We start from the raw sequence: 27,804 nt of genomic DNA, 5'->3' as shown, positions 1-27,804 counted from the left end.
TGAACATTTAGAAATCTGCAGGATTCTAAAGTATCGCAAAATTCAAACCATACAACTATTTCAAGTAGCAGTGAATTGCTACATTTGCTTGATTGGCAGGGAACATCTTAAAACTCTGAACTGTTCAAAAAACAATTGAAAACTCACTTATTTCTTTTAGCTTACAATGTTCAGTAACTTTTTTCAGTAGTATACTAGAATTATACTGTTATGATGTGGTTTGCCACTTTTCAATTGTAACTTTGTCTCATGTATGTATGTAAAGCGCTTTGAGAACCTATTTTGTGTTGAATCTCACTATATAAGAACATTATTATTATTATTATTGTGTAATATAATTTGAATTTTATAAATTTCTGGTAATATTTTGTACAAACACGAGCAAACTCATGATGGGTGCCGGAGTGTGTGTGTGTATGTGGGGGGGGGGGGGGGTGGGGGCTAAAAAAAAACCAACGAGAGATTCAGAGGTGGCAATCCTCGCCTTTTGAAGCCATGTTTGGTGGACTTATTTTCATGCCATGCATGATGTATGCATGCAAACAAGAAGTGGCTACAAAAATGTAGGTGAGCAGCTGGAACCAGCTAAGAATGACAAAATTATGAGTGATTACATAGGCCTATTCAGCTAGGCCAAGTGGCCTTCCCTGTCAAGACATATATAGTGTCATATATTTCATTATTTTTAGGAGAATATAGGGCCTATCGCAGGAGCGGATCCAGAATTCTGTAAAGGGAAAGCACCTTTAGAAATTAAAGATGGTGCACCACGTGCACGCACCACCATCCCCCTCTTTTTCTTTTAATTCTTTTTTTTTCAAGTATTTATTTTGTTTTAACCAAAAATAAAGAGGGGGCGCACCTGCATGATGCACCCCATCTGGATCTGCAACTGTATCATACTTTTCTCAGAAGAATAGCAGCTCAGTAAGGAGTAGATATAAATGATAACTTAAATTTGATTGATGAACAGGCTCTGCTCTGTCATTCCGGAAAGGAATCCCATTTTCTTTGCTCAATTTTCCACGTTAAAAAACAACAACACAACAACTAATAATAAGTACAGAAAAATCAGTACACCGACGTAGGGCATAGTGTTCAGCATCCGAGTTGTTTAGTAACGTAATAACCTAATTCCATATAATTCCCTTCTCTTATTTTGTTATCTCTCAATAGTGAACTTTGTTAGAAAGAGAAATGCCTCTATTTACATGACTTGTCTGTTGATCTTACTCGAAAGAGCAGTTCATCAAATTATCTCTTATATTTATTGCATTAACAACAACTGCAAGTCCCTATCAAGGCAATCGAAAGTGTACCGAAATTCTTTGTATGTAACCGGGTATCTTTATCACGTCCGAATTTGTGGGGATTAGGTTGTGATCTCCCGCGACTGGAACGTCGTGCGTGGGAAAGGATTCCAATTTTTCCCCGCGAAGCGCGCGCTCGCGATAAATAGAAATCCCAAATACAACAGGGCACAACCACACACGTCACAGATTGGAAATAACATTGACAATCAGCAACTCTGTTCCACTCCTGTATTTTGAGGTGTCCAGACAGGTTTCTTGACAGTATGCCTAAGGATTCCAAAAAGCGCAAAAAGCTTGTATCCACGAAGAAAGACAGAAACCAATGGGTGATTATTGCTCCAGGTAAGTCGATGTCAAAATGTCAAAAAGTTAAGGGTCGAGTTACCGGTTGTCCCATACCTTTACTTTGGTGTTGGTAACTAATGGCAATGCCAGCAATATGGTTAATAAATGCTAACATCTCCCGGAGTCCTACTAGAAAACTGGTAGCAAAGCACTATGCATTGCTGTGTGATGTAAACAAGAGAAACCCAAGTCAATTTTCCATAACACTGTGAAATAGCGAGCAAAACTATGCGTAAAATGTTAGACCTACATTGAATGACTCGAGTCATCAATGCAATGGTCATTCTCAAGCCAAGGCTACTACTGCTAACTGTTAACTGTTAACTAGTTACTCAAAAACATAATTTTGAAAAATTTAAATTAAACTTTTTTAACTTACGAATTTCATATTCTATTTCTAATTCATGACACTAGTTTTACAATGTCATTGCAGAAAAAGAATGCAAGTTTTCGATGATCTACGAGACTCGAATGAGTTGTTAATCGACGCATACTGCACTGGCAGTGGCACATCCACTCATTTGTATACAAATAATGCACGGGTGTGAGTGTGTTACACTTAAACCTGTACATTATTTGGTTTATAAAATGCCAGGGTTGAAGAACTATCTTTAGTATAATATCAGTCTATCAGATAATGAGACTTCATATTTCACTACTACTGGGCCACTCTTCAATCGGCTTTACAGACGATCACACCATGTCCAGTGGTGCTGCGCGCACACACGTACAGTATTACATACGTATCAAAGAGATTACATGTACATTGAATGGTTTTGGGTTCGCTCCGCTCGCGCAGAAGTCATCTGCCATAGGATAACACGCCTTGCTGTTATGACTTTTCGTTGCGGACTTTTTGCACAGCCGTGCATGTTAGTAAGAAAATCAAGAGCTAACACGTGACTCATTTCAGCACTTCTGATTGGCTACATTTTTAACCTATTTTATAATGAGCATTATCAAACAATTGAGTTGTAATGAATTAATGGTAGAAATTTAGAGGAAACAAGCTACACTGCATTGTAAGTGTAAGAATTGGATATTAATGCATTTCATTTCATGATTTTGATATTGTTTAATGCATGGTGCCCACTAGAATAATGACACCATCCAAATTATATCCAATATATGTATTAATTATGTTGTTGAAAGGGAGAGTTTGTTTATGAATAGTTTTAACATGAAATTACACTCGGTCTAATAACAGGTTTGGGCCCACCTGAACCTCAGCATGCCACCAACCATCCCATCTTTGACTACGACTAGAGCTTCTACCTGTGTTTACCAGCCAAGTCAATATGATTATGAATATGAATTTAAGTGACCTGTCCCATTGCTAAAAAGAAAAAGAAAAAGAGAAGTGACTCTGAGTCTGAGCTCTCTTAGTGAGTTTTGTACATTTTTTTTTATATCCTCTTATGTAATCAGACATTTATAAATGTAAGTAATGCCCTCTTGTGAGTTTTGCACATTTGCTGTGCACTGTATTATACTGTATCCTTTTATGTAATTTGACATCTATTAATGTAAATAACTCCCTTTTGTGTGCAATCAGACACTTCATTAGAATGTGCTGTGGATGGATGCCCAGACCCTGCATTTGTGAAACTGAGACACCCTAAGACAGGTGAGTAACTGAGATATATGCAACAGAGTTACTATGTAGTCATATACAATCTTGAGACTACAGCTTCAGGGATGTGGTAACCTTACCATATCTTGCTTCCCAGATGTATAAATTGATATTAACAATACTTGGTTTCATATAACTCAAGGTGTCACAGAGTGAAGGATTGCCTGTAATGGTGGTATGGTGTGCCATGTAATGCAACCTCCATGCTGATCATATTTTTGGCTTTCCAGACAAATGTGACCCTGCACCTCAAAACAAACAAAAAGTCGCCAGACATGAATTTTTAGTTAAGACCATATTCTGAAAGAGCAGACTTTCAGCTTTAAAATGATGTATAACTCAAATCAAATGGACTCTCCTAACCTATCTAAATATTGGAAAGAAAGCACAAACTCAGGAAAAGTGTGAACTGAGAAAAGAGGCTCTGAAGTTTAGTGTCTATTCAAGCGCTTAATCTTTATCAAACCGTGCTGGCTGTGCAATGAATGGGACAAAAAAACAGGAAGTAAACCACCAGAGTAACAACAATGAAGGGATTATCAGATTACACAGAAATTAAGCAGGCCTCATTAACACATTCTGTCCTTAATTAATGCCAACTTTCAAAGCAGTAGCACTATCCTTTCAAAAGTTATTAGAGTTGAAAGTGAAGGGTGTGGACAAGGTTTTTCAGAAATGAAAAAGGGATTCTAAAGATCACACTAAAAATCACACTATTCTACCAAAAATGTTCGAGATAAACTGCTAAAAAACCACACTTTCATGCCCGTTTTATGATACCAAATTTTAGCATAATGTAAAAGAAGACCCGCTCTTTCAGAAAATATGAAAAAGTCAAGTTCGGCTAGGTTGAACCATTTCACTTATTTTCAGTCCTCACGCAAAATCAGTGTGTGCGACGTTATGTTCGTTTTGAGGTGCACGGTCACAAATACAAACTGAAGTTTAGTCGAACCGAAATATAAAACTCTTGTTATTGTGTACCCTTGACTTACCACATCATCTTTACTGTGTACCTCTTACAGAGTGCAGCATTTGCATTAGTTCAAGCAAACGGTGGAGTTTCCTAAGTGTTTTCAAGCTATTGTCATTTACCCATCGGTTTTGATGCATTGTATTGTATACAAGACTGATTTCACTCTTAGACTTCACATTATTCCCTTTCATCCAAGTTTTATGAAGTCTGGGAAGGATTTTGTACTATTATTTGCCTATTGATTCTAACACGTATTGTATACATGACTGATTTCACTCTTAGACTTCACATTATTCCTTTTCATTCAAGTTTTATATATTTCCGTGTTTAAGGATTTTTCCTATTTTTCATTTAATTTTTTTGTTTGTGCATATGTTATACAGAAAATAAGTAAAACAATATCAACATTAGGGCCTACAGTGCACAGTGAATGAAATTTTGAAAATATACACGTCACATAATAAAGTGCAATTACAAACTTTCATATCTCTTTTCCCATGTTAGATTTTGTAAAATTTTACACATAAAATTGCACTGCAATAATTCCAGTGTTGTGTAGAGAAAAGAGAGTCACTATGATTTGTAACAAGATATGTTTGCATAAATACTCTTTTTGATATAATATACACAATATCAGTATTATTCATCAAATATTTTCCATGTGTGAACAAACTGATGTAGCTTGCTCTACCAAGGTGATATCAAAATGGATTTGTATTCCTTTTATTACCTTACATCCAGACAAAGGTGCCATGTTCTTCTTCAGCAGTGATGGTAGCAGCGTCCATGAGGTGATGCAATTTAAAAGACCATGTGGATCATGGTTCATCAATGATTCTGTCCAGGAAGGTAAAGATCACCTATCGGTAGTCAGTGTAACTTGTTTGCCAAAGGTCCCAGATCTTATCCTTTTGCTTACATGGCCTCCTTCTTCGAAGTTTTTGGTTTATTTGTGTTTTGTTCTAGTGTTCTTTCATCAGCCTTCTGTATGACACAAAGACACTGTAGGAAATGAAACTGAAAGGAATTTATCTTTGAATGGGTTGAATTAAACCCATTTGATTATGCATCATATTAAGCTTGTGATGCAGAATAATTGAAGGACAAATGAGGGATAAAAGAGCGCAAAATATTCCGTGCCCATGTTGTGGGATATACCTTGCTACGAAAGATCAATTCACCAGCACACTAATATGCCAATGCATCTAATGTTTTTTTGAATGATATTTGTGGGAGTGACTCATTCTTCTAGCAGGGATGCCAGTTTTTAGACAAATGCCTGAATTTGGGCCCTGGTAAGTGTCATAAGTTTAGGCCCTTCTGTGTACAAAGTAGCTTTATGTATGTATTTCAGGCATTCTCTTTCATTTTATCTGGTGTCCCTGTTCTAGAGTCTTAGATAATGGCACAAATCTGTAATAATGTGTCATTTTCACAAATACATTCGATTCAGAGCTTGATCAGCTCATACATGTAGGTCCAGATTGAAATATAATTCTTTTGTATTTGTTTCATTTTGATATTTCCACTATTTGTTTCCCCCCCCCCCCCCCCCCCCCATAGATGGGTCTTTAGAAGTGGTGACCCCGGTGGACCCAGTCTTCTTACTCCTCCCATACCTTCAAAAGTCCAGTCAAGAGGTGAGTATTCCAAAATACAGACAGAAAAAATGGGGGATAGAAACTTCCAATTAAAGTCACTATTGCATTGTTGGCCTACATTTTTTACTTTTTTTTTACAGTTTAATTCACTTATTTCTTTCTCTTTGTTTGATAAAGGACAGTACCTCAAGCTGCATTTAGCTGTGTTCAGCATTGATTTGTTTGCAAATATATTACATTCATTGTGTCAAATTATCATGCTGAAAAAAAGAAAGAAAAATAATATCCTGGAAGTATGTTATTTCGAATTACTTTCATGAAACCGTAAAGAAAAGGTATTACAACTTTCGGAGATTTATTCTTCGAGACTTCCAGTGTAGCACTTGAAAAGAACAGCACTATAAAGGCAGGAGAGAAAAATGTTCAATGATATCTTTGCTACAGAGGTTCATAGTTCATGTGATTCAGTCATTCAAATATCTTGCTCTTTTATTTGTTTGTTTGTTTTTTCAGCGTAACAAGTTCATGACCCTTGATCAGATTGTCTACGATGAAGACTACCCACAATGCATCAGACTGCTCCAGTGCACTGGTATATCTGCTGTGGATAACATCTCAGAGGTCAAAGGTCGGTTTAAGTCGTCAGTTTTGTGTCAAGGGCTTAGTCAATTAATTGCTTGTTACTAAGACAGAAAGTTGTAAGATTTTCATTTAGAATAAAAACAACTGAATTTCCCTAACTATATAGTTTAATGAAGTAGATTGTGTGTGTCTCTGCTTTGAAAACAGCCTATTCGTCATACAACTGTACATGATGTCATATATTTTGGTCTGGAATGCAGGTAACAGATGACAGAATTTAGCTGACAGAATTATACTCCAAGTATCCAATATTTGGTCATTTAATTACAATAACTGCAAGTAGTTTGACTTATCTGTAAAGCTAAAGATCAGGGTTTGTTTCTATCAAATGAAAGTTGGAATGCATAGTTACGGATATGAATTATATCAGAGCTGCACACTAAGCCATTTTTTCTACTGGTCCGTCCTGTCTGTCAGACCAGTAGGCACCCAGTTTTTCCATATTTTACTGGTCCATTTCTGAAAAAGTTACTGGTGCGACAGTAATTTTACTGGTCAGGGACCATCGGACCAGTACCAGTGTGCAGCATTGGTTATATCAATAGACATTCTGTTTTCCATTTCTTATCATTGAAGCATGGGGCCATCATTTAATTTGCCTTTATAGATATGAAAATACATGTGTGAATTAAGCAAATTATATGCCAAAGTATAGACATAAGACAATGAAAACATTGACTAAACAAGGCAAGATTATGGAAAAGAAAAAAACAAACAACAACATGGGAAAACATTATAGCATGGGTACATACAAATTTGTAAAGAACACAACCTCAATATCATTATTTTGTGTGACTGTGTAAATGATCGAAAAATGGTATCTGCATAGAAAACTTAAAAACATGTACAGACATATGCTTGATATTTCCACACCTGATTGTCATTTGTTGATAAAATACATCTGCAAAGCTTGCCAGGGAAGGCCCACCATATGTGAAGATTGTTACCGTTTTGTATTGAGTTCTTGTTTTCCACTCATTCGTTTACTGATACGCTGTTATTTTTGTGTACAGATATTTTCATGAATGAAGAGGTCACAGACATTTTCGTAAGGTGTTGTTTTTTGTCGATCGACACAGAGGCCTTCATAAGGGCAGTATTATCTTAGCACGTGGCGACATTTTCGGGTGTTGTTAAATTCATGGTCCAACTGTGATTTGTGAAATTCGCGAAAATAACAGCTTAAACAGTATTGCAACCATTACGAGACTCTGTGCTCCTCATCGGCAGGAAGCGGCGACATGAGGGCGTACCGCTACGACGAGACGAAGACCTTGGATTGGCTGAGAGCGAAAGTCGAGCACACGGCGGCCTGCCTGGAGGGAACGGACATCCACGTTGGCAGCGGGGCACAGTCAATGACGTTTGTCAGGAGCACCAAGGACCAAGGAGCCACTGACGGTATGTCATGATATGCCATGATGTAGTTTGAAATCGATATATTTTTTTTCTCTATCTCTTGCTTTCCCTCTCTCTCTCTTTCCTTCTCTCATAATGAATAGCTATTAGAGATCCTGAGAGATCCAGGACAAGATAATTTATAACTTAATTCAATTCAATTCAATTCAAATATAAGCTTTATTTCCATCCAACAAAAGGTTAAACCTAATACAAAGCATACATTTCACAAGTCATATTATTTCGACATTTTGTGAGAAGTATGTCTCGTACAAAGTGCATCATAATGTGGATTACAAAATATACGTACAAATGAATTAAATGGTTTGAAAAACATTGTATACTTTTGCAGGGTTGACGGAAAAGTAAATACAGCCACAATCACACTGGCAAAAGATTGCACAGTTTGAGATCACAATCTTTAAGATCCTGAAGATTTGCCAGTGTGACTGCAAACTTCCTGGGGAACTTCTTGCGAAATTTCTCGTGAAACTTCCCTCTTAAACTAGGGAAATTTCCTGAGCCCTCGCCAATCTTCTTGATCTTTGGGCAGTGTGAACGCTAGGAATTTAAACTTTGTGAAGTTAGTCATGTGACCAGTCCACCCTCTGTTTGCGGGCGGTGCCTCCTAAGCGTGCACAGTCATTGTGATCTACCTCATGTACGTGTGTGCATTGTGACATCGCAATCACTAGCTGTCAAATGGTGCACTCTTTTCTTCTTTCTTGCGCACGTGCACCAGTGACCAAAACTTTGAGAATTTAAAGATTGTGAAGTTTGGCTGCCAGTGTGGACGGACAAGCATACTTCATATAGACTTCATGATCTTTTGCCAGTGTGACTGCAGCTTATGATGATGGAAAAGAGTGACTCACTGAAGGCATAGCCAAGAAAATGTGAATCACTCAGTAAATAATTTGTAAATAACATATTCAAAATCTATTTATGTACAGCTAAGGTATATCTGTTAAGTGTAATGTAGGTAATATCATAACATTGTAAACAATAATTATTTCCATGTTCATAGGAAATGCAAATTATGAATATTGAGTGACTGCATGTTTTTGTTTTTAATCCTTTGCCTTATTAGAAAGGACTTAAAATAGGCGTGTCCAAGAGTGTGAGAGTCATAACTCATGCACTTTATAAAAGATTCCACAGCAAATCTCTTGATAAGTCTCAAACTGTATCAATGAAGTACATTGTGCTGTTTGAACAAAATTGTTGAATTGATCAGTGAATGAACTACACTTCATCTAATATTGCCCCAGAAGATTGCCTGAGAGTAACATAGTTGAAATTTCTCACCCATGCAGAGAGCATATTCAAGGACTTTAACTCACCGCATGATTTCAGACAGTGTGTGTGTGTGTCTGTCTGTCTGTCTATCTGTCTGTCTCTCTGTCTGTTTCAACTTTTATGCAATCCAGAACTTACAACATGTGCACATTATGAATGCTTTCCTATGCACACATATAATGGGAATGCCTTCTTCATGTACTCACAAACAATCGTTCATATTTTTGTGATGTCAACAGAAGACTACAAGAGGTACGCCGCTGGTTTGGTCTCCGACTACCTCAGCCCGAAGCTCAGCAAACAGATGTTTGAACTCTTGGGGTAAGTAAAGATGGATCCCATGATTTTGAATAACCAGAGGCTTCGACATCAATTTCATTTGATCTGATTTTATTTTATTGTTCATGATGCCAATGTATGAAGCCTGTGGTCAATGATGTATGATTCCATACTATATTGGCCTTTTATAATTATTATGAATGTTTAATGAATTGTACTAACTGTCAGTGAGGCCTGAAAATGGTGAATGCTATCTCCTTATTTTCAGTTTAGTTTATTTATTCCTTTAAATTTCTATGAGAAATCCATGATATTGTATATGACTTTACACAACTGTACAAGGTATAATATCGATACAATACAAAAATGCTAGGATGATAAAGATATTGTACTTTGGTCTATTTGATGATTGCCTTTCTATTCAAAGTAAATTTGATAATTTTCTCGCATGCATAGTCAGAAATGATGTTACTCTAGAAACAAGTAGATTTCATGGTAATATGTGTTTAATGTGTTGTCTGTGAAAGGATTGTCATATAACCAAATATGAATTTAAGTGTGACACCACTCCTCTATTAGAAATACTCACCTTGAATGCTCATTCAGCACATGTTTCTTTGTTACAAAGGAACTGTGTTTGTGGTGTTTTGTTGAATAAAATAACTAAGAAGCAACTTTTGTCTCCCATTGGCAGAATCAAGGAACTCTCAGCAAAGTTGACAATAAAAACAACCACACCTGTAGAAAATGGAGATGAACCTCCATTAAAGGTAAATTGCTGCTCCATTACTCTCGCCAAAATACGGATGGATGTTAGAACTGTATTTTCCTCTGCCTGGATTTGCAAAAGTTGAAACATCCTGAACACATTTGATTTTTTTTTTTTGTCTTGCTCATTCATATTCTAATGCACAAACATTAAATGGAGATATAGAACAAACATTTTCTGCCTGACACTGATGAATGCAAAAGTAGATAGTCTCATGAATGGGAATGGAAAAAAAAAATCTTTTTGGCTTTGTATATTATAATTTCTCATCATGTGAATTTTTGCAGTGTGAGGAAGGGTGGCAATGGTGAATCACGGTGATTTACAGTGTATAACCAGTTTGCAAAGAAATTTCATTAAGACTTTCTCTTGTTCTGTCCACAGAAAGCCAGACTTTCCTCGGGGAAGTCTGAACCTGAAGAAGACTATTCTATGTCATTTAAAACAGATGATGTCAAGCAAGAGAAGAAGGTGAGGCATTGAGGAATTTTGTGCAAACTTGTTTGTTGTTTCCTCACACATCTACTGCATTAGTGAACAGTAGCCACAAAAGCAGTGACTTTCAGAAGGCTGATCATTATTTCATTGCCACTCAAGTGAAATGGAATATCTCATGTATTTCAAAGAACACACACATAATAACTATCCTAATTAAGTGTATTATCTTGCGCAGGACTCAACACTAATTTTTTTCTTTCTCTCTTTGTGGCCCATAAAATCCATGAATTTGAAAGTTTGGTGGCCGAAAAAGAAATGTATAGGCCCAAGAGAAAATGAATCATAACAACTCATTTGGATCTTAGTTGCCCGATCGAGCAACCAAAACATAACCCTTTTGAAAATTTGGTGGCACGACATCAATATCTAGAGACTCCGGGCCACCGCTAATGTCACAACCTGTCTTAAGTAATAATTGTGATAACAGCGCAACCTCCTTCGCATAGTAGACCACACTCTGAGTTGACTACCTGTCAATAATGGCCACTTTTTCTGTCTCCCCTGGGTGGCCGCTATAAACAAGTTTGACTATGCAGTATATTTAAGTATTTCCTAGCTATTCAATGGCATTGATGTTTTATACTGAAACCACTACTTTTTCAACTTGAAGGAAATAGAACATGCAGAGGTACATTGTACTGCAGTAGCTGGAGTTCATTTGAAAAAGAACATCCAGAGGAACAGTGGTAGCTGGAATATGCTCAAAATGTTTGAGTCATAATTTTCAAATACGGTAGTCAACTAGATTACATTTCAGTACCTTATTCTGTGTAACATGCACTTCATACACCATGTATTTCAAGCATGGAGTTTGTCGCAAGTCGCAACTTTCATGGCAATGTCACAAGTGGTAACATTTGCAATATTGATTGATTGCTGTGTTCTTGCTGTCGTCAATATCAATCATCTCACAAAATAAGTGAGCACAAACGTGCAGCAAAACATATTGCATGCCCAGTGAAGTGTCTCTCCTATTTCAATATTGAATGGACACGCCCACTTGTCTTCCACCCTGCAGCCGGGGAAGATGACCGCTGGTCAGCGTGCCCTCAGCAAGGTCAACACCAAAGGGATGAAGAGCATCTCCAGCTTCTTCGCCAAGAAACAGAAATGAGGCTGACCGGCCGACCTGCCACACCTCTCCGGAAACATCGTCAGGTGATGCCCACTGGGTGTTTTAGCCACCGGTCATCTGCCACCTTACTGCCTTGTCTCAACAGTATGATGTGTCTGTTAGTGGGGTCAGTGACTATTTGTTGCGTAGAACACCGCAACTCTCCCAGCCACACAAACAATCCAGTGCATTGGAGGCCAGTGCAAATCATCATAGTCTGTGAAACAGGGCATAGATTAAGCTCCTTTATACTGCATGGAGATTTCCCACAACGTCAATTATGGACTACATCATTACTGGAGAGCCAGAAGAATGGTCTTTGGAACTAGTGAGTTGTTGAGATTACCTGGTAAATGTTTTTGTTAGTAAAATGAAAAAAAGGTCCCTGAGCTATAATCACCTTGTCAATCAAAATGTATATATTTTGTGAGGTAGATTTTTCACACCGTGTTGAGGTATGTCTCGTAATCTTGCACCTGATAGTCACCAAAAGTTATAGCAACCAGGTAAGGAACTCTTACCTTGATGATCCAGGAAATTTTGACCTCCACCACATTACCCTTACAAAGATGCTAATGTCTAAGCTGAGCAAACTGACAAATGTATTCCAAAAAAAAGATTAAAGGATAGATTCAACTTTCTCTGAAAAAAAATCCAAAGTTTCATTGCTTAAATTGCTGTCTCTGCAAAATTTCAAAGTCTGAAAGTGCATTCAAATTTAAAACCTTTTTGGTTTTCATGAAGTATTCAATGAACAAGTGCTTGATAAATCCCTGATGTTGTAGTGCTCTTCTGCATTAAAATTCTTAGACCAATCTTTGCAAAAGTAATGGGCATAAATATTACCCCATCTATGGCAGGCTTTTGAAATCAAGTAAGACAAATTCTATACCCATCCAGTCCATATGAAAGCCAAGAGTGTGGAGAATTGATAATAGATGTACCAAAATCAGAAAATAAATGCCAAAGAACTTTATTAGGCTTTCATCTGAACAGGCTGCATATCTGAAGTGTCCATACACTGTCACAGTCAACTGTCTACTAGATAGCGATTTACATCTGGAGTAATTGCTCGAATTTGGTATGCTGTACCAGTACTTTCATTGTTTCACTGCATTGTGAATTCCATAGCTTCTATGGGAGGATTCTTTTTTTCCTCGACATCCTGCGGAAACGAGGTAACCGTATTGCAACAACATATGCCATCATTATGCTGTGTGTATTTCCTGTTTTCTGTCTGGAATACCACTCCTGACAAACTATCCACTGTCTGTGTGTAAAATGTAATAGAGTTGATGCACAAAATGATGTACACATGTAGATCCTTGTTTGGAGTCGCAATGTTCATGTCAATTTTATAAGCGGGGGGGGGGGGGGGGGGGGGGGGGGGGGGGGGGGGGGGGGGGGGAGTTTCAAATGCTTCTGATTATAAGCTATGCTGCACACTGGCGCTGGTCTGACGGTCCCTGACCAGTAAAAATCACTGTCGGACCGGTAACTTTTCAGGAATTTACCTGTATAAAATGAATAAAAAGGGTATCTACTGGTTTGACAGACAGGTTGGACCAGTAGAAGAAATGGTTTAGTGTGCAGCCCTGTTATAATAGTCAAATTCAAAGTATTTTGTTACAGATACTACAGTATACAACCTGCACCCAAACAGTGTTGATATTTATTGCTTATGCATGTTGAATTTTATTTTGGTTGCTTGATATAATTTGTGAAGAAATATGATTGCAAGACTCTGCCACACAGGATGATGTAAGGACATCAGTGAAGATCATTACATTGGCTGATAAACAGAAAAGCATATTGTAGATGGTCATCAAAGTCAACACTCTAAAGCATCCAGTGTACACTGTACCGCAAGTAAACATCATTAGACGCTGCATCATGAAAACGAAACACTCGCATCTATTACAGGGTCCTTTCCTTTTTCTTCTTAAAGGGATCGTATAATTTTGGTTGAGACCTAATTTCAGGTTTCTAACATTTTTTTGTGAGATAATGAGAAACCTCTTATGAAATATGAAAAAGCATGTAATTCTATGAGGAATTCAACGTTTACTTGATGAAAATTGGTTTTGAAATGGCTGAGATATCCAAAAAAGAGCGATTCTAATGAAGTGTGGGACTCACACTTTATTACCATCGCTTTGTTTTACTTTGGTTTTGGATGTTTCAGTCATTCCATACCCAATTTTCATCAAATAAACTTTGAATTACTCTTAAAATGGTATGCTCTGTACTATATTATAAGTGTTCTCTTGGTATCTCGCAAAAAGTTAAAAGCCCAATTCTCGTCTCCACCAATACTGTACCATCCCTTTAAAATTACCTCTCATCATTGCTTGTTCATTAAGCAATTTATTATGGGAAGCAACTGAGGCGTGTATAAAGTCAAGGGGGAATAACACTGTCTGGAAGGCAAGAGGGTTAAAGTGGGATGTGGTCCTCTCAATTTTTTTGCAGGGAAGCATTTTTTTTTTCCAGGGGCGCAAGAGATCCGTTCAGTGGGCTGCCATCACGTGTTATACAAAGTAGCTTTCATGTACAGTGTGTAGTACACCTTTGTACTATTTTTCTGTAGAAGTGTGCAAGACCTGTGGTCAATAAGTGTGCTGTTGTTGGAGTATGGCACAAATATTGCAGGGGCGGATCCAGGAATTCTGTAAAGGGGGGGTAACTATTATTTTTGGAGCCACTTCCGGGTTTCATTTCATTTTTTTCTTTTTATTTCTTTTGTTTTTACCGATAAATAAAGGAGGGGGCGTGCGCCTCCTGCGCCCCCCTCTGGATCCGCCACTGTATTGGGAGTGTGGACGGTGGTGTGAGATAGGGCAATTACCCACATCGCAAGTTGTGTAAGAGCACAAGCAGTCACTTACAACTGTTGAATATTAACTTGATAGCACAAGTACAAGTGTATTTATAGCGAGAACTTGAAACAGACTTATGAACTCTGCCAATGAAAGTCTTTTTCTTTTAGTTGGGAAGTCAGCGGGGGTCAACCTTGCTGAAAAGGTTACCAATTATCATTTACGCTGTACATGGTAATTTTGTACATACGCCCCTTTGCATGGAAATGAAAGTCTGGCTGGTCATTGTTGGTGGGTGTGGCTGGTAGGGCCATGGTAACAGAGATTGGATATCTCTCTTAGTCACCAGGCAGCACACAGTTCTTCATCTTGCTCCAGAATTCATCATCTGAGATGATAGGTGTTTCAGTGATGCTTTCTTGTCCAGGTTCATCATCTGTTGTGTCAGTTTAAGGGTGCTCTATGTCCGCTCTACCTTTTCAGCCGATTTCAGCTGTTCCTCTTTCAGTATTAAAGAAAGCACAGGACATTGATGAATTTATGTAAGACCCATTAAGGAAAATTGATATATTTCTTCATTTTTATCTTCTGTTTTTTTTTTGGGGGGGGGGGGGATGTGGAGGGGGTTTAAAATTTGTAGCATTTTCGGCTAGGCTGACCCCCGGTGGATCCCATACCATTTTCACCTGGTTATTACTTTTGCAGGTATAACCCGTTTACCATTTTGCCAATCAAATGAACATGAACAAAAGATGCATATGAGAAACTAGGACTCAAGAGTCTGTGTTAGGTCATGTATGGTATGTCACATAAAATGGCTTGCCATGGTTGATGTCACACATGTGGTTGACATTTCATAGCTGTATTGAAAAGCATATCTAGATAATAATCCACAACACCATAGGGTTTTTGAATTCTCAGTGGCTGAATACAGTATCAAAAGGGCTTTTTACACTTGCAAGTTTTTACCTAGTCCTGCACCAACAGTGGGGCTAAGGGGGGGCCTTAGCCCCACCGTTGGTACCGGACTTTCCTTAGCCCACTTTCTGTTACATTTGTTTTTGCCAAAGTGGGCTAGCCCCACCGATAATCCCGCACTATCTGGCCCTGAAAAAAAGCAGGGTTAGAACCGCAATTGCGGTGCTATCCCCGCAATTTGCGGTGCCAATCAAGCGAGTGTAAACAGAACGAAGAAATAATCCGGGGCTAAGCGACGGAGACGAAGTCAGAAATGAGGTAATCAATTGCTGCCGGTGCGTGCATGTACTTGTACAGTGCACAGCGTAATCATGAATGTTCATGTGGTTTGGAAAGTATGGGACTAAGAAATACGAGTGTAAAAGGTCAGTTTTCTCTTTAGCCCAGGACAAGAGCCTAGTACGGGATTTATTGGCGAGTGTAAAAAGCTGAAAAAATTGGTACGGGAGTAAGGATAGTCCTGGGTCAGAGAAAGTACAGGGTTAAGAAGCACAAGTGTAAAAAGGGCTAAACCGTAGTATTGTTTGTTTAACCTTGGAGTCCAAGAAACTCCTATTCTGTGGTTTCATGTATATTTTTATCATCATTTTTGTCGTCCTTTGCTAGTATTTCATGAGATAGAATTAAAACTTCCCTTTCTTTTGAGCCTTACTGTAGTCAACTACCATTGTTTGTTTTCACCGGAGAATTGTTAAAAGCATTTGTATCCCTGCTCGTAACTGATATCTGAATTGGCATGTGGTGGTAAAAGATTGAAATTACTGTTTCAGTATGAATTTTGATCCTTTATTTTGTGCAGATTTAAAGCACTCAACCAGGTCCATCTAATCCTATACTGCAGTACAGGATATGCAGTAAAATTCAAATAAAATTCATCAAAATTCAATATCATCAAGAGTTGCCAATTTGATGAGTTTCTGATAAAGATTTCTGCAGTAAAATCACCCAAAAGCTTGTCTTTAAAAGGGTGCAGAATATGCAAATATACCTGTATGATTCTAGATGTATATGGATTGAATAACCAAAGCTAAAGTTTTATATTTTGGGTCAGAATAATCGAGGAAAATCTCCTTGTTTGTTCATAGTGAGCCTCATAACATTTGTAAATCAAATCAATTAGTATTGTCAACACAGTTAACATACAGTACACCTTAACAAGCCAACATTGGTGCTGTTCTTTCACCCCTGCTTGTCACTTCTGTGTGCATTGCACCCTACTCCAAAGATTAATCTGATTTCAGATTATCTGATTTCAGATTTTTTTTTTACTCTGCCCAAAACCCACTTTTGAGACCTTATGGCAATTCAGATGCATTTTGATGTTCACAGTTTAATGTACTTCGGACTTTTTTTTTTCATAAAGTTTAAGATATTTTCTTATTGTTTTTTCCTTCAAGTACTATCACACTCCTGTTTATAACAGGATGCTCTAAACAGTACAGTGCGTCATCTGTAGCAGACTGGTGATTGCCACCAAACTTTGACAACAGATGTGAGATTGACAAGTACTTATGAATATGGTCTGAAAACAATCCTCCTAAAATAAACCGTACGTGTCACGTGTATGTTAGCTGAGCCATAATCCTTCTGACTTCTTTCTGCTTACTGATTTTGTTGTGCTATCAAAGCTACTGAGCATTGAAGTCACATTGCGTGTAATTTGATTTGATGAAAGGGCATATGCAGAGCTGCCAACTATTACGGATTTCCCGTAATTGTTACGGGAAATGATCACGATTACGGGAGTACGGAATGTCGCCTCAAAATTACGGTTTTTGGAAATTCCGATAATGCCCTATCGCCTATGCAGCAACTGCAATATACTAGCAGACTACACACTGTACATGTTTCATTCATTCTTCATTGCCTGGTTGCCCGCATTTGTGTGTGTCGGTGTCTGTGTACTCGACGTGTGTTTTCGTAGCTTCCATTATAGAAAAGTGTGCGCACACGCAATTCGCTGCTTGCGTACTGTGTACACCGAACGGAAATTCGCGCGCGTGAATCCCTGTCACCTACGGACCCTGGATGTTTCCATCGATCGCCATGGGATCCCCATGTGTGGCCGGCCGGCTGGGGACCGGAGCGCGAGTACTTAGCTTAGCTACACACTGTAGCCAGCTGCCACTCTAGACAGTACCCTATTTCGTTTTCAGTCGGGGTAGAAGCGCTCCGTTGTGCAATGTCTGCTTCTTTTTCTCTACTTCTTCCGTTTTTCCCTTGCCTCCCAAGTACGAAATGATTTTTAGAGTGTTGTGTGTGTTTTTTGTAACGTTATTGCATCATTTTTCTGCAAGGAAGAGGTGAGTTTCTGTTCGTGTACTGATGATGTGCACTGCAGTATGTGCAGATGAAAAGCGTTCGAACTTTCTTTCCCCGAGTATCGTGGAAACTCGATGTATTTCTAGGCCTATAAAAGGAGATCTCATGTAACAAAATACTTATAACAAACTATTTTCAGGTCAAAGTGAATTAATTTCCCTTGTTTTGTATCGTTTATTGACGATCTCAAGGATCTCGTCGTAATACCGAATTTCCAATGTGTAGATCTATTTGATTTTCGCGTAGCTTTCGGTGCTGCAGACTTTTGCTAGGGCCTATAAATCTTACTACAAAACTTATCGTTCTATTTCTGTTGTTTCTCACACCTCGTTTGGTACGATTTCTTCCATTTCATATCACTTTATCCGTTCTCTTTATGCTTTGAAATATTTAAACGTAATTCTTTCAAGTGTCTCGCACTGTTATTTTCGTAACGGCGATTTCTCCGCTTTCGTGCTATACTTTTTCGAATCGAAGCGACGTGTGTTATCTTTTCTAAATATTTGTGTTGTTGGGAGGTGTTGATACTTTGTATTTGTTATACTTATTTATTTTCCTCGGTGTTTATATCGAGGGACTATGCGTGTTTCTTAATGTTAATAGGAAAAGGCTAAAATGATATGAGTGATGTCTGATGGTGATGATGAAAACCGTATGCTGGTACAAAAAGACGTCTACTGTGAATGCTGAGCGTACGTGCCGTTCGTTTTATTTCACTTCCCTCTTTAGTCTTATTCTTCTTTCCCCCTTACTCTTCTTTCCCCTCCAAAGAATGATAAAAAAAGAAATTACATACACCTCACAACAAAAAGATTCACGATCCACAACCTTCGTAAAGTTAAATCTAAATGTTCAGTATCAGCAAAGAATAAGGGGAAAGCACGAATGACAATAAATTAGAGCGAAGAGATTGTGAAATACTGAATACACGCAGTCTCTTCGGCTCGAAGAAACTTGACACCCACCCGGCCTCTCCCCTTGTGGAAATTTCCACAAAAACAGGTGCCACACCCAGGTGCGTGCCAGACGAAAGAATGCGCGCACTGGAATAAACAGCGTGTTAGTATCCTGGAAATATCGATCGAAGAACCAGCTCATTAGTTGAATTAAAGGAATCATTGCAAAGATATCATGATTCTATATCCTTTCTTTTGGCGCATAGTAGGAAACATCAAACAGTCGAATATATTGTACTTAATCGAATATCTTATGTTCCCTGAACAATAAAAAAGGATCGATTAATCAGTCAATTAAAAATGCAATCACGGAAATACTTAGAAGATCTCGTATGCCCAGACAAATTCACTACGATTAGGTCCAATGAGATGCAGTCATCACCTGGTTAGACAGCAAAATCATGACAATTAATTTCAGTTCACGCTCATCATAACTGCTTATTACTTTTCAAAGTTTTGGCTATCAACATTCGTTCGTAGGTGTTTTTTTTTTTTGTTTGTTTTGTATGTTTTTCCTCGTGAAAGACGTAATGACTTTTTCGTATCGAATTTAAACTCCATGTTTACCGTAAACAAGTCATTCAGCTCAGCTATGGCGCATTCGATCCATCGAACTTGCAGTAACCTCTTAGGCAGGAGCACATGGGTCTTTCCTTTAAACTTGAAAGTGAAACCACGTGTTTGCACATTGGCGCAGCCACACACAGCGCGGCATTTTTGCGATCATCTATAGCAGAGTTTCCGATTCCAGTCAGGGTAAAAGAAATTGGAATACATCGGAAAATACTGATGTTTAAAATCCAGTAAAATGATAAAGCCTGAAAACAACACACAATTATGTTTTATAGTAAACAATAGTTGGAAACACCGAAGAGAGTTTTGCATTCGCTCACACAGAAGCTTTCTTGAGAAGATGAAAGCATCCCCCCTCCCCTGCTAGATAGTGGAAGCTTCCATAACCAGCCCAGCAAGTTTCTGGAGGTACATACATGCACTTGTACACATGCATTGCGCGAGAAAGCAATCAATCAACGCTGAACATTGCGTAGCTTGGATTCTTTATCGTGCTGGTGTCCAGCTCGATACTTCGGCATGTGTCGTAATGTTTTGTTTAGAGCCTGTAGGCCTCATATGTCGACGAGTTTAATTCAAAATAGCAAAAAGAGGGAGATGGAAAAATTACGGATTCTGGTGGAAAAATACGGATTTTGGAGCTGCTGAGTCCGGATTTGTGCTTCCAAAGGTTGGCAGCTCTGCATATGTATGAATACATATAAGTAAATGAATACAACTGAATTTATGTTTGTTCTTCTATGTGTCTCTTTGATCATAAAAGATAGATAGCTAGACAGATAGCTATATAGTTATGGAGATGTAGAGAAAAATAGATGAATATATGATACACATATACACAATATATATATATAATATATATATATATATATATATATATATATATATATATTATGAGAAAGAGAGAGAGAAGGGAGATGTAATCACACGGAAAGTGGGTACAGTGGAAGGTTGAATTGTTTATTTTTATTGCACTATTTTGTTATAATTTTCAGAATTTGTCATGGAAATGGAAATAACATTCAAGTTATGTCAGTTCATAGAGTTATCTTTGCCAAGAATGATGAAGCTCTGCAAGCATTCTTGTTATAGATATCATATACACGTAATACATATCAAGCGGTTTGTACATGTGTTTGTTTAACCGAATACTGATATCTGTACGCCGAACATATTCAGCGAGTCTAATTTTTCGCGAATCGGAACTTCCCGATGATTTCGCGAGTGGTTAAAATCGCGATCGTGCAGCGCGGTATGTACGGTGTAAAATGTATGCGTGCACTTCACATTCATGCCGGGATCAGGGTAATTTTTTTTTTTTCGCGTGTTTTTAAATTCGCGAATAGCACGCGCCTCGCGAAATTCGCGACAATAAAAACCTCGCGAAATATTCGACATACACAATAGTCGGTTGATCGTTAATGATTTTGTCGGGGTGTTGAGATTTAGATTGCCTTGAAATCGTTTATCCTACACAATAGTAATAGGTTGGCGGAGAGTGTCAGCATTATGCCATCTGTTTTCTTGCTGTAACAGGGCGTTGAAAGAGACTTCACCGTCCAGCTGTAATCAGCCTATTAACTGTATCGGAGTAGGTCTACCTGTTAACTATTAAGTGCATTCTTTGTAGAGTTTTACCGGCTAACAATGCTGTGTGCGACATATGTATCACAATAATTATATTACCTTTCCCGATGCGGCATACCTAATCGCAAAGATTACCTCAGCGTATTATTCTGAATGGTGTGGAAATATCTAACCCGTTCAGTGTCAGGAACTTCCAGTGGACAGTGTGTACATTGCTGTGGGGTTTTTGTGTGCCACTAGCGTTAATAGCATGCAGATAGCTATTATACCCGTTTAATTTACCGTTAAGTACTGTTTGGCTGAGTTTGCAACTCGGTCCATGAATGGGGGTTAAAAATAAATGTCCGATATTCACTGTCGGCCCTAAGAGCCAGTCCTAATATAATGGTCGCTGAACGATCACAACTGAAGCGGTCATTGTCTTCTGGTAGCCTATATAGCAGAGCTTGTACCGAACTAGGGTAATGAGACCGTTAATATACAATTATGAGCACCACTTCATTATGAAAAACCATGGGACCTACATATCGCATGCTCTCATGTCAATAGAGAAGTGAACCTCCCTATTTAATTGGAATGGGCGCCAAAATGAATCCAATTACTCGAATCGCACGCAATATTTACTTTATGCTCTGCCGGGCGTGCTGTTATCGCTTCGTTTTTCGACAATCATTAACAGCTGGGTCAGGACAAATAGAACAATTGATCTACGATCCCTTCACCGTGTTGCGCGTTATCGATTTCAGCACCAACGAAATTTTTCGTTAAACCAGTTGGGGGAAATATACTCGTTGCAAAGAATTTTCAAGCCTTTCATTTCAACTAGCGTTGGTCTCTACGGTTTTGTATTCATAATTAGTTGGTGTGAGGCTTGGAATCGTAATGGACTTCAGCTGACAACATATTCCGCTGAATGTGGCCAAATTTTCCTCCTTGCAGTCGGATGTGATCGGATATCCTTTAATTTGTGCAGTCAATTTGGTGTGGATATATCGTGTCACATTGCGATTTGTTGTGACTCTGCAGCAGATCACGGAACTTGTGTGTGTGAAACATAAATTGTTGTGCATACTGGAACACATTGTGCAACGAAAGAACTTCTGTCAGGTTCGCTCGCCGCCGTACTTTGTGTTGTGATACATTAAAGTAATTTTTACGTTTCCGTTCATGCTTTTTTGACACTTTGGTGTAGGCTACAGCAGCGGGCAATTTACATTGTATTTGTGCAGCAACACATCTTCATTTTTTTGTTAATATAGAAAACACGTGATTATAACTTTTCTGTTTAGTGGCGTTCTATATCTTAGGCATGAAGGAGGAAGTTGTTCTCAAATCAGGATCTACTTTCTGGACTGACATTCCGTAGACGTGGAGGATCACGTGAAAAGTTCACTCTGCTCGCTGTATGCAAAGCCAGATGAAAGTGCAAGCTTGAAAACGTGCATCTGATACAGGATTCTTACACTCAGAATGGGTACATTTCTAGGGCATATTCTACCCGGAACGTTTTTCTTTATCTACGGGCTGTTCTATATGGTACGTGATGCGTTCAGTACCATAGCGGTACGTGAGAGAAGACGTTCACCGAATCATTCGAGAACTGGTTGTCCCGACACACGAGATCAAAGGGAACTTCACCACGGACAAACCTATTTGGCTCTTAGTGAAGAAAATGGTTCGTGGGAGAGTTTCGATTTTGAATCCGCCGAAGATGAGACCACGTTGTATTCGCGCGATCCCGCGAAACACTTCGCGCTCTCGCAGAAGTCTAGCGCAGACGACCTTGATGAACAACACGAAGATCCTGCCGAGAGAGCTGACGATCAGGATTCCGCAGGTGAGGACAAAAGGAATAGTTTCCGAGACATATCCGTCAATCATGCAAGGAATTGTATGAAATTGAGAGATATCTATACGAATGTCACGGTGATCGAAGGCGTCCTGAAGATCATGTGCGCTGTCATCGGCGCCCTGGGCGAACTCTGGTGGGGAGGATGGTACATGTTCAGCCCGAGAACGGGCGAGTTCACCAACGCCAACAACTGGCAGCACGCCACCATGTTTATGTTCTTTGCCGTGAGCGGCGTGGCGGATATCACTTTGCAGACATGCGTTCGTCAGAATTCAACTTTAAACTGCGAGAAGATTTTTCTTTCCCTGGCGTTCTGGATCGAGGCTCTCCTGTTCCACTTTCACACCGGCGGCCGCGACGACCTGGACGTGCACATCCACTCGCTGTTAGTTGGCGCCATCTTGCTGTGCGCTATCGGCTCGGGCCTGGAGCCGTGGTGCTATCACCCCTCCTTCCCGTCCGTTCGGCGTCTATGGGTAGGTGCCACGACTCTTCAGGGCACGTGGTTTTGGCAGATTGCATTCGTCCTTTATAATCCATGGCAAGATAAAAACTCACCGTCGCCATGGAAACCGGCCGGAACTGAGAGCATCATGATGCTGACGACGATGTTTGCCTGGCACCTCCTATATGTGCTCGTCATATTTCTAATCATCAAACTCATAATAAGACGTTGCTCCGAACTTAATTGTTGTAGGTATTCGTAGCATATTCATTAAAACAAATGAGTAGTTGATTATCTTTACTTTTTTTCAACTTAGTATCAATCCTATCAAAGTCGATCTCTAGACATTCTAGAACTATAGCAAAGTGCAATTCTGAATGTAGGTCCTAAGTGCTCTTGTTTGCTTTCAAGTTAAGAGCATTTTTTAGATGAAGTTTCGAAGTAAAGTCGTTTGTCTAGAAGTTGACCCTGCTCGTCTTCCGGTGATTAGGTTACACTGATCGGAAGAGGATGATTATGATAAACACCAGTGGCAGTTGGAACGCATCTACGTTTGTTAAGTTATTTCTATAATCTATTTTCATCGTATTCCAACTTATTCTAGGAAGAAATGTAATGTTCTTTGCTCTCCAGTAATGTTCATCGGCATGAACAATTAATATTACAGAGTTGGGCCTCTATTATACTCAGTACTCATCCCGGGATAGTTCCAAGAAGCTGCTGAAAGGGATTAATACTTCAAGGTTCAAGGTTCTAAGTATTGCACAGGATGGTAATGGCAAGTTGTGCCGTGCAACCTTCACAGCGACAGTGCTGTTATTCCCAGGAATTCTGTCATAATTATTGTCAGGTACTTTTTTGCGCTCCTTGGTCAAGAGGGAGTGTTGTATTTGTAATGATATTTGATTATATTGACTTTGTTTGGGGAGAATATACTGATTACCATGGTGAAGTTCTTTTAGAATATTAGAAAAAAAACAAGAAAGAAAAAAATGACTGGAAGGATAACAGCTTTTTCATGGGACAACGAAAACGACTTCCACGTAGGATATGATTAAATGAACTGAATTTATTTACAGAACGACAAAATTCAGATGTAAATGTAGCTTCGATCAATTACAAACAAAACATGATATGTCATGAATATACATTGTGGTGTTCACGACAAACAAAAGTGCGCGTGTGTGTGGGGGTGCTTGTAAGGTACAGAAAGAGCGAATCGACCCTTGACCCAACAAATCACGAGCGCTACCCCCTCCCCTGCGCGCGCGCGCTCACAAATACACACACACACAGTGAAACATTCCGCGGCCCCTAAACTGTAAATGAAAAGACTCATCCCGTATACAGCCTCCATTTGTCAGACCCGTATCAGGCAATTACCCCCTCCCCCCCCCCCCCCCCCGTCCCAGGTAATATATATATATATATATATATATATATATATATATATAATATTTCAACAAAGTGCACCTTACTCGGAGACTTAGCACGCTTTCCTTTGAATTAAACTATTCAAAGAGACTTTTGTTTCGGTGCAGATTATAAGAACACGTATAGGGTCTACGTTGGATTGGATCGTAATCTTTCTTTTTCAGCATGTACCAGTTTGAGCAGTAATGCACCCCCTTCAAATACCAGGACTTGAGTGAAACAGGTTAATTTACTTGGATATGAAACACGAACGATATTGAATATTTCATGTATTTTACAGTATCATTTATTGATTCTTCCAACACTTGTCTGTATACCAATTTTGCCCTAAACTGGTGGAAAATCTGTACATCGTGAAGAGTGGGACTAGCGTAATAGCGTCCTCTTCTGTCCAAGTACGGGCAATCACTTGCGCCAAGGGTAAACGTTGATAGAGATAATGATGTCAAGAGCTCGTTAGTTCAGATTAATGTTCATAGACAATTCATCTCTTCTCTTTTTCAGAAATTCAGCGCCATACTCCCTTCGAGTTCTTTTTTTTTTTTTGGGGGGGGGGGGGTGGCAGAGGTGAGGCGAATAGTGGTAATGTGAAGATGTAGAAGTAGTTATATATATATATATATATATATATATATATATATGAGCCAATGCAATTCATAGTACACACACACACAAAAAAATGCGAAACCCAAATCAGAGTGGCTTTTAATAGCAAAATATTTCTTCCTGTCGTGGTTGAATCCTAGGTTTGTTTGTTCTTTCCACATTTTTTTTTCTTTTTATCTAGTCATCTAGAAGCGATAGAATTGTCAAACTTCATTTACATTTCAGGATCTTTCTAATCCTGTCCCGAGATTACTATTCAAAAATCTTTTTCGGGTATTTCCGTAATAATATCTTGAACCACCCGTCCACCCAAGTAGGTTTGGGGCCTCGCTGAGATATTTTAAACCAACCTTCCATCTCACTACTCGTAAGAGGGGATTACCGTAAGAGGGTGTATATGGAAAGGATTAGATTTTTGAAAATTGCCTGATGTTTTACTATCAGCAATCTGTGCTTTGTGAAATTTGATAAAGTGGTTACATCACTATAATCCCGCATTGCCGGGAACCCATTTTCATACCTTTATGAAGAGAGGCATTGTAGTTATAAAGCAATCATTAGATATCATAGACTGATCAATATGGTGTTACAGCCACCGAGCTCAAAACCCATGAGTCATACGGCCCACGAGCTAGACATTGAAAAAAAGGGGGAGGTGTTCATGAGCCAAACACCAACGAGTCGTACAGTCCACAAGTCATACAGCCACGAGCTGGGCACTAAGTATAAAACAGACCCATGAGCTAGACACTATTATATAGGCAAATAAGGCCCATGAGCTCGACACTAGGCAAATAAAGTCCACTAGCTCGACATTTGTCATACAGCCGCGTCATGGGCCTTGTTTGCCTAATGTCGAGCTCATGGGCCTTGTTTGCTGGTATCTACATTGTAGCTTGTGGACCGTAATAGCTCATGGGCCTATTTCAGTTCATGTCGAGCCCATGGGCCTTGTTCACTTAGTGTGTAGCTCGTGGCTGTATGACTCGTGATCTGTGCGAGCTGTATAACTCGTGGGCTGTATGACTCGTGGGTGTCGAACCAGTGACGTGCACCCATCAATATAAGGACGTTCTGTTCTCGAGAATGCACTAGACTTTCGTGTACAAGCGTATTTGGTTTTGTTTTGTGTGTGTGTGTGTGTGTGTGTGTGTATGTGTGTGTGTGTGTGTTTTGTTCTTTTTGTTTGTTTTGTTTTTGTTTTTATTTTATGCTTGCCTGGTCCATGAACTCGCTAGTACTCTCGTGCAATATTCATCGTGCTGCGTGAATACTGCAGTGTCCCTGAAAGCAGTTGTCATGGAAACTCTAGACGGCGCTGTAAAAGCTTTTGCCCCTGAAATGTCGGTGCTGAAAGCTAGACGGAAATAGACGTTGCACTAGAGGCAAAACGATGACAGTACGTCATTAGGTTGTTTTTAAAGAAAAAAAAACCTTGAAATATTAAAAATGCCAATGTTACGTCGTTTAAATGATTTGATGTGTAAGAGCTATACTTTCTACACAAAAACACATTCACATTTATAAACACACATGCGTGCGCGCGCACACATATTGAATTGTATACATACATACACACATTATATAATATACAATATGTGTGTAAATGTAATCATATTCATTGAGATATTCAGCATCAGCATAATTGTCATGGTGGCAAAATACGATTGAACTGAAAATTTGAAGGACAGTTGTATTTCACTTTGTAACAATGCATTGTTCATATCTGAACTTGTCTTTTTGTCCATTTCTCCTCACAACCTGTTTTGATATGTATCTGATATCAATACGGCAGGTAAAAAATACACTAAACACAACGTTTCCGTTGAGGAGCGATGCTATATTAAATCGACAAAACACTGTGAAGAAAGTGAATTGACTGTGAGCATATAGATTGCCAATTATTTTTGGGCATTTTAATTCCGTGCAGTCCGAGCGTGGGGTGTCATACGAATGCCCATGATTATGAATATTTAAAGCATAGGTCTCGGGGCTGTGTGTGTGTGGGGGGGGGGGGGGCGTGACTGGAGCTGTTGAAGCACACTTCCTCACACACATACATACACATACACACACACCCACGCATTTCGGGCTCAATATTAAACCTGCAATAAAAGCCTTTCAACAAAATCAAATTACTGTCAATTTATGCAGAGGTGAATATTGTCCTCAGTTAGTCACTGCACATTCATTGCGCAGTAAGGTTATAAATTTAGCAGCGTCACTGTTGCTTCACTACCATGATGTTACCAACGCGAACTATCTCCCATAATATATTTGTGTGCGAGCAATTTAATTCCCATGCAACTGGCAAAACGTTTTGTGTCAATGAAAGCGTTCAGCAGGTCACGTATATTGCACTAGA

The 27,804-nt window shown here is 39.0% G+C and overlaps 2 protein-coding genes across 2 annotated transcripts; both read left to right on the top strand.

Moving 5' to 3' along the window:
- The first annotated feature begins 1,492 nt into the window (after window positions 1-1,492).
- On the top strand, window positions 1,493-12,151 carry LOC139744685 (ribonuclease H2 subunit B-like). Its single transcript, XM_071655108.1, has 10 exons — window positions 1,493-1,655; window positions 3,214-3,285; window positions 5,009-5,116; window positions 5,831-5,907; window positions 6,382-6,496; window positions 7,741-7,911; window positions 9,447-9,528; window positions 10,181-10,256; window positions 10,640-10,726; window positions 11,772-12,151. The coding sequence occupies exons 1-10, from the start codon at window positions 1,577-1,579 to the stop codon at window positions 11,865-11,867; spliced, it is 963 nt and encodes a 320-aa protein (XP_071511209.1). The 5' UTR covers window positions 1,493-1,576; the 3' UTR covers window positions 11,868-12,151.
- A 10,484-nt stretch (window positions 12,152-22,635) lies between these two features.
- LOC139744694 (transmembrane protein 45B-like) lies at window positions 22,636-23,661 on the top strand. The gene has a single exon (XM_071655116.1). The coding sequence runs from the start codon at window positions 22,636-22,638 to the stop codon at window positions 23,659-23,661; it is 1,026 nt and encodes a 341-aa protein (XP_071511217.1).
- Window positions 23,662-27,804: the final 4,143 nt, after the last annotated feature.

Source organism: Diadema antillarum, unplaced genomic scaffold, assembly GCF_040938485.1.
Source record: "Diadema antillarum isolate AM-2024a unplaced genomic scaffold, OU_Dant_1.0 seq00001203_RagTag, whole genome shotgun sequence".
Classification (NCBI taxonomy): Eukaryota; Metazoa; Echinodermata; class Echinoidea; order Diadematoida; family Diadematidae; genus Diadema; species Diadema antillarum.
The sequence above is the reverse complement of the archived record's forward strand: the minus strand, read 5'-3'. Positions and strand labels throughout refer to the sequence as shown.

Coding starts and splice junctions, on each gene's coding strand:
- LOC139744685 (XM_071655108.1), top strand. CDS start 1,577: ATGCCTAAGGATTCCAAAAAGCGCAAAAAGCTTGTATCCACGAAGAAA. Junction 3,286..5,008: donor ACTGAGACACCCTAAGACAG/GTGAGTAACTGA, acceptor CCTTACATCCAG/ACAAAGGTGCCATGTTCTTC. Junction 7,912..9,446: donor GGACCAAGGAGCCACTGACG/GTATGTCATGAT, acceptor TGATGTCAACAG/AAGACTACAAGAGGTACGCC.
- LOC139744694 (XM_071655116.1), top strand. CDS start 22,636: ATGGTACGTGATGCGTTCAGTACCATAGCGGTACGTGAGAGAAGACGT.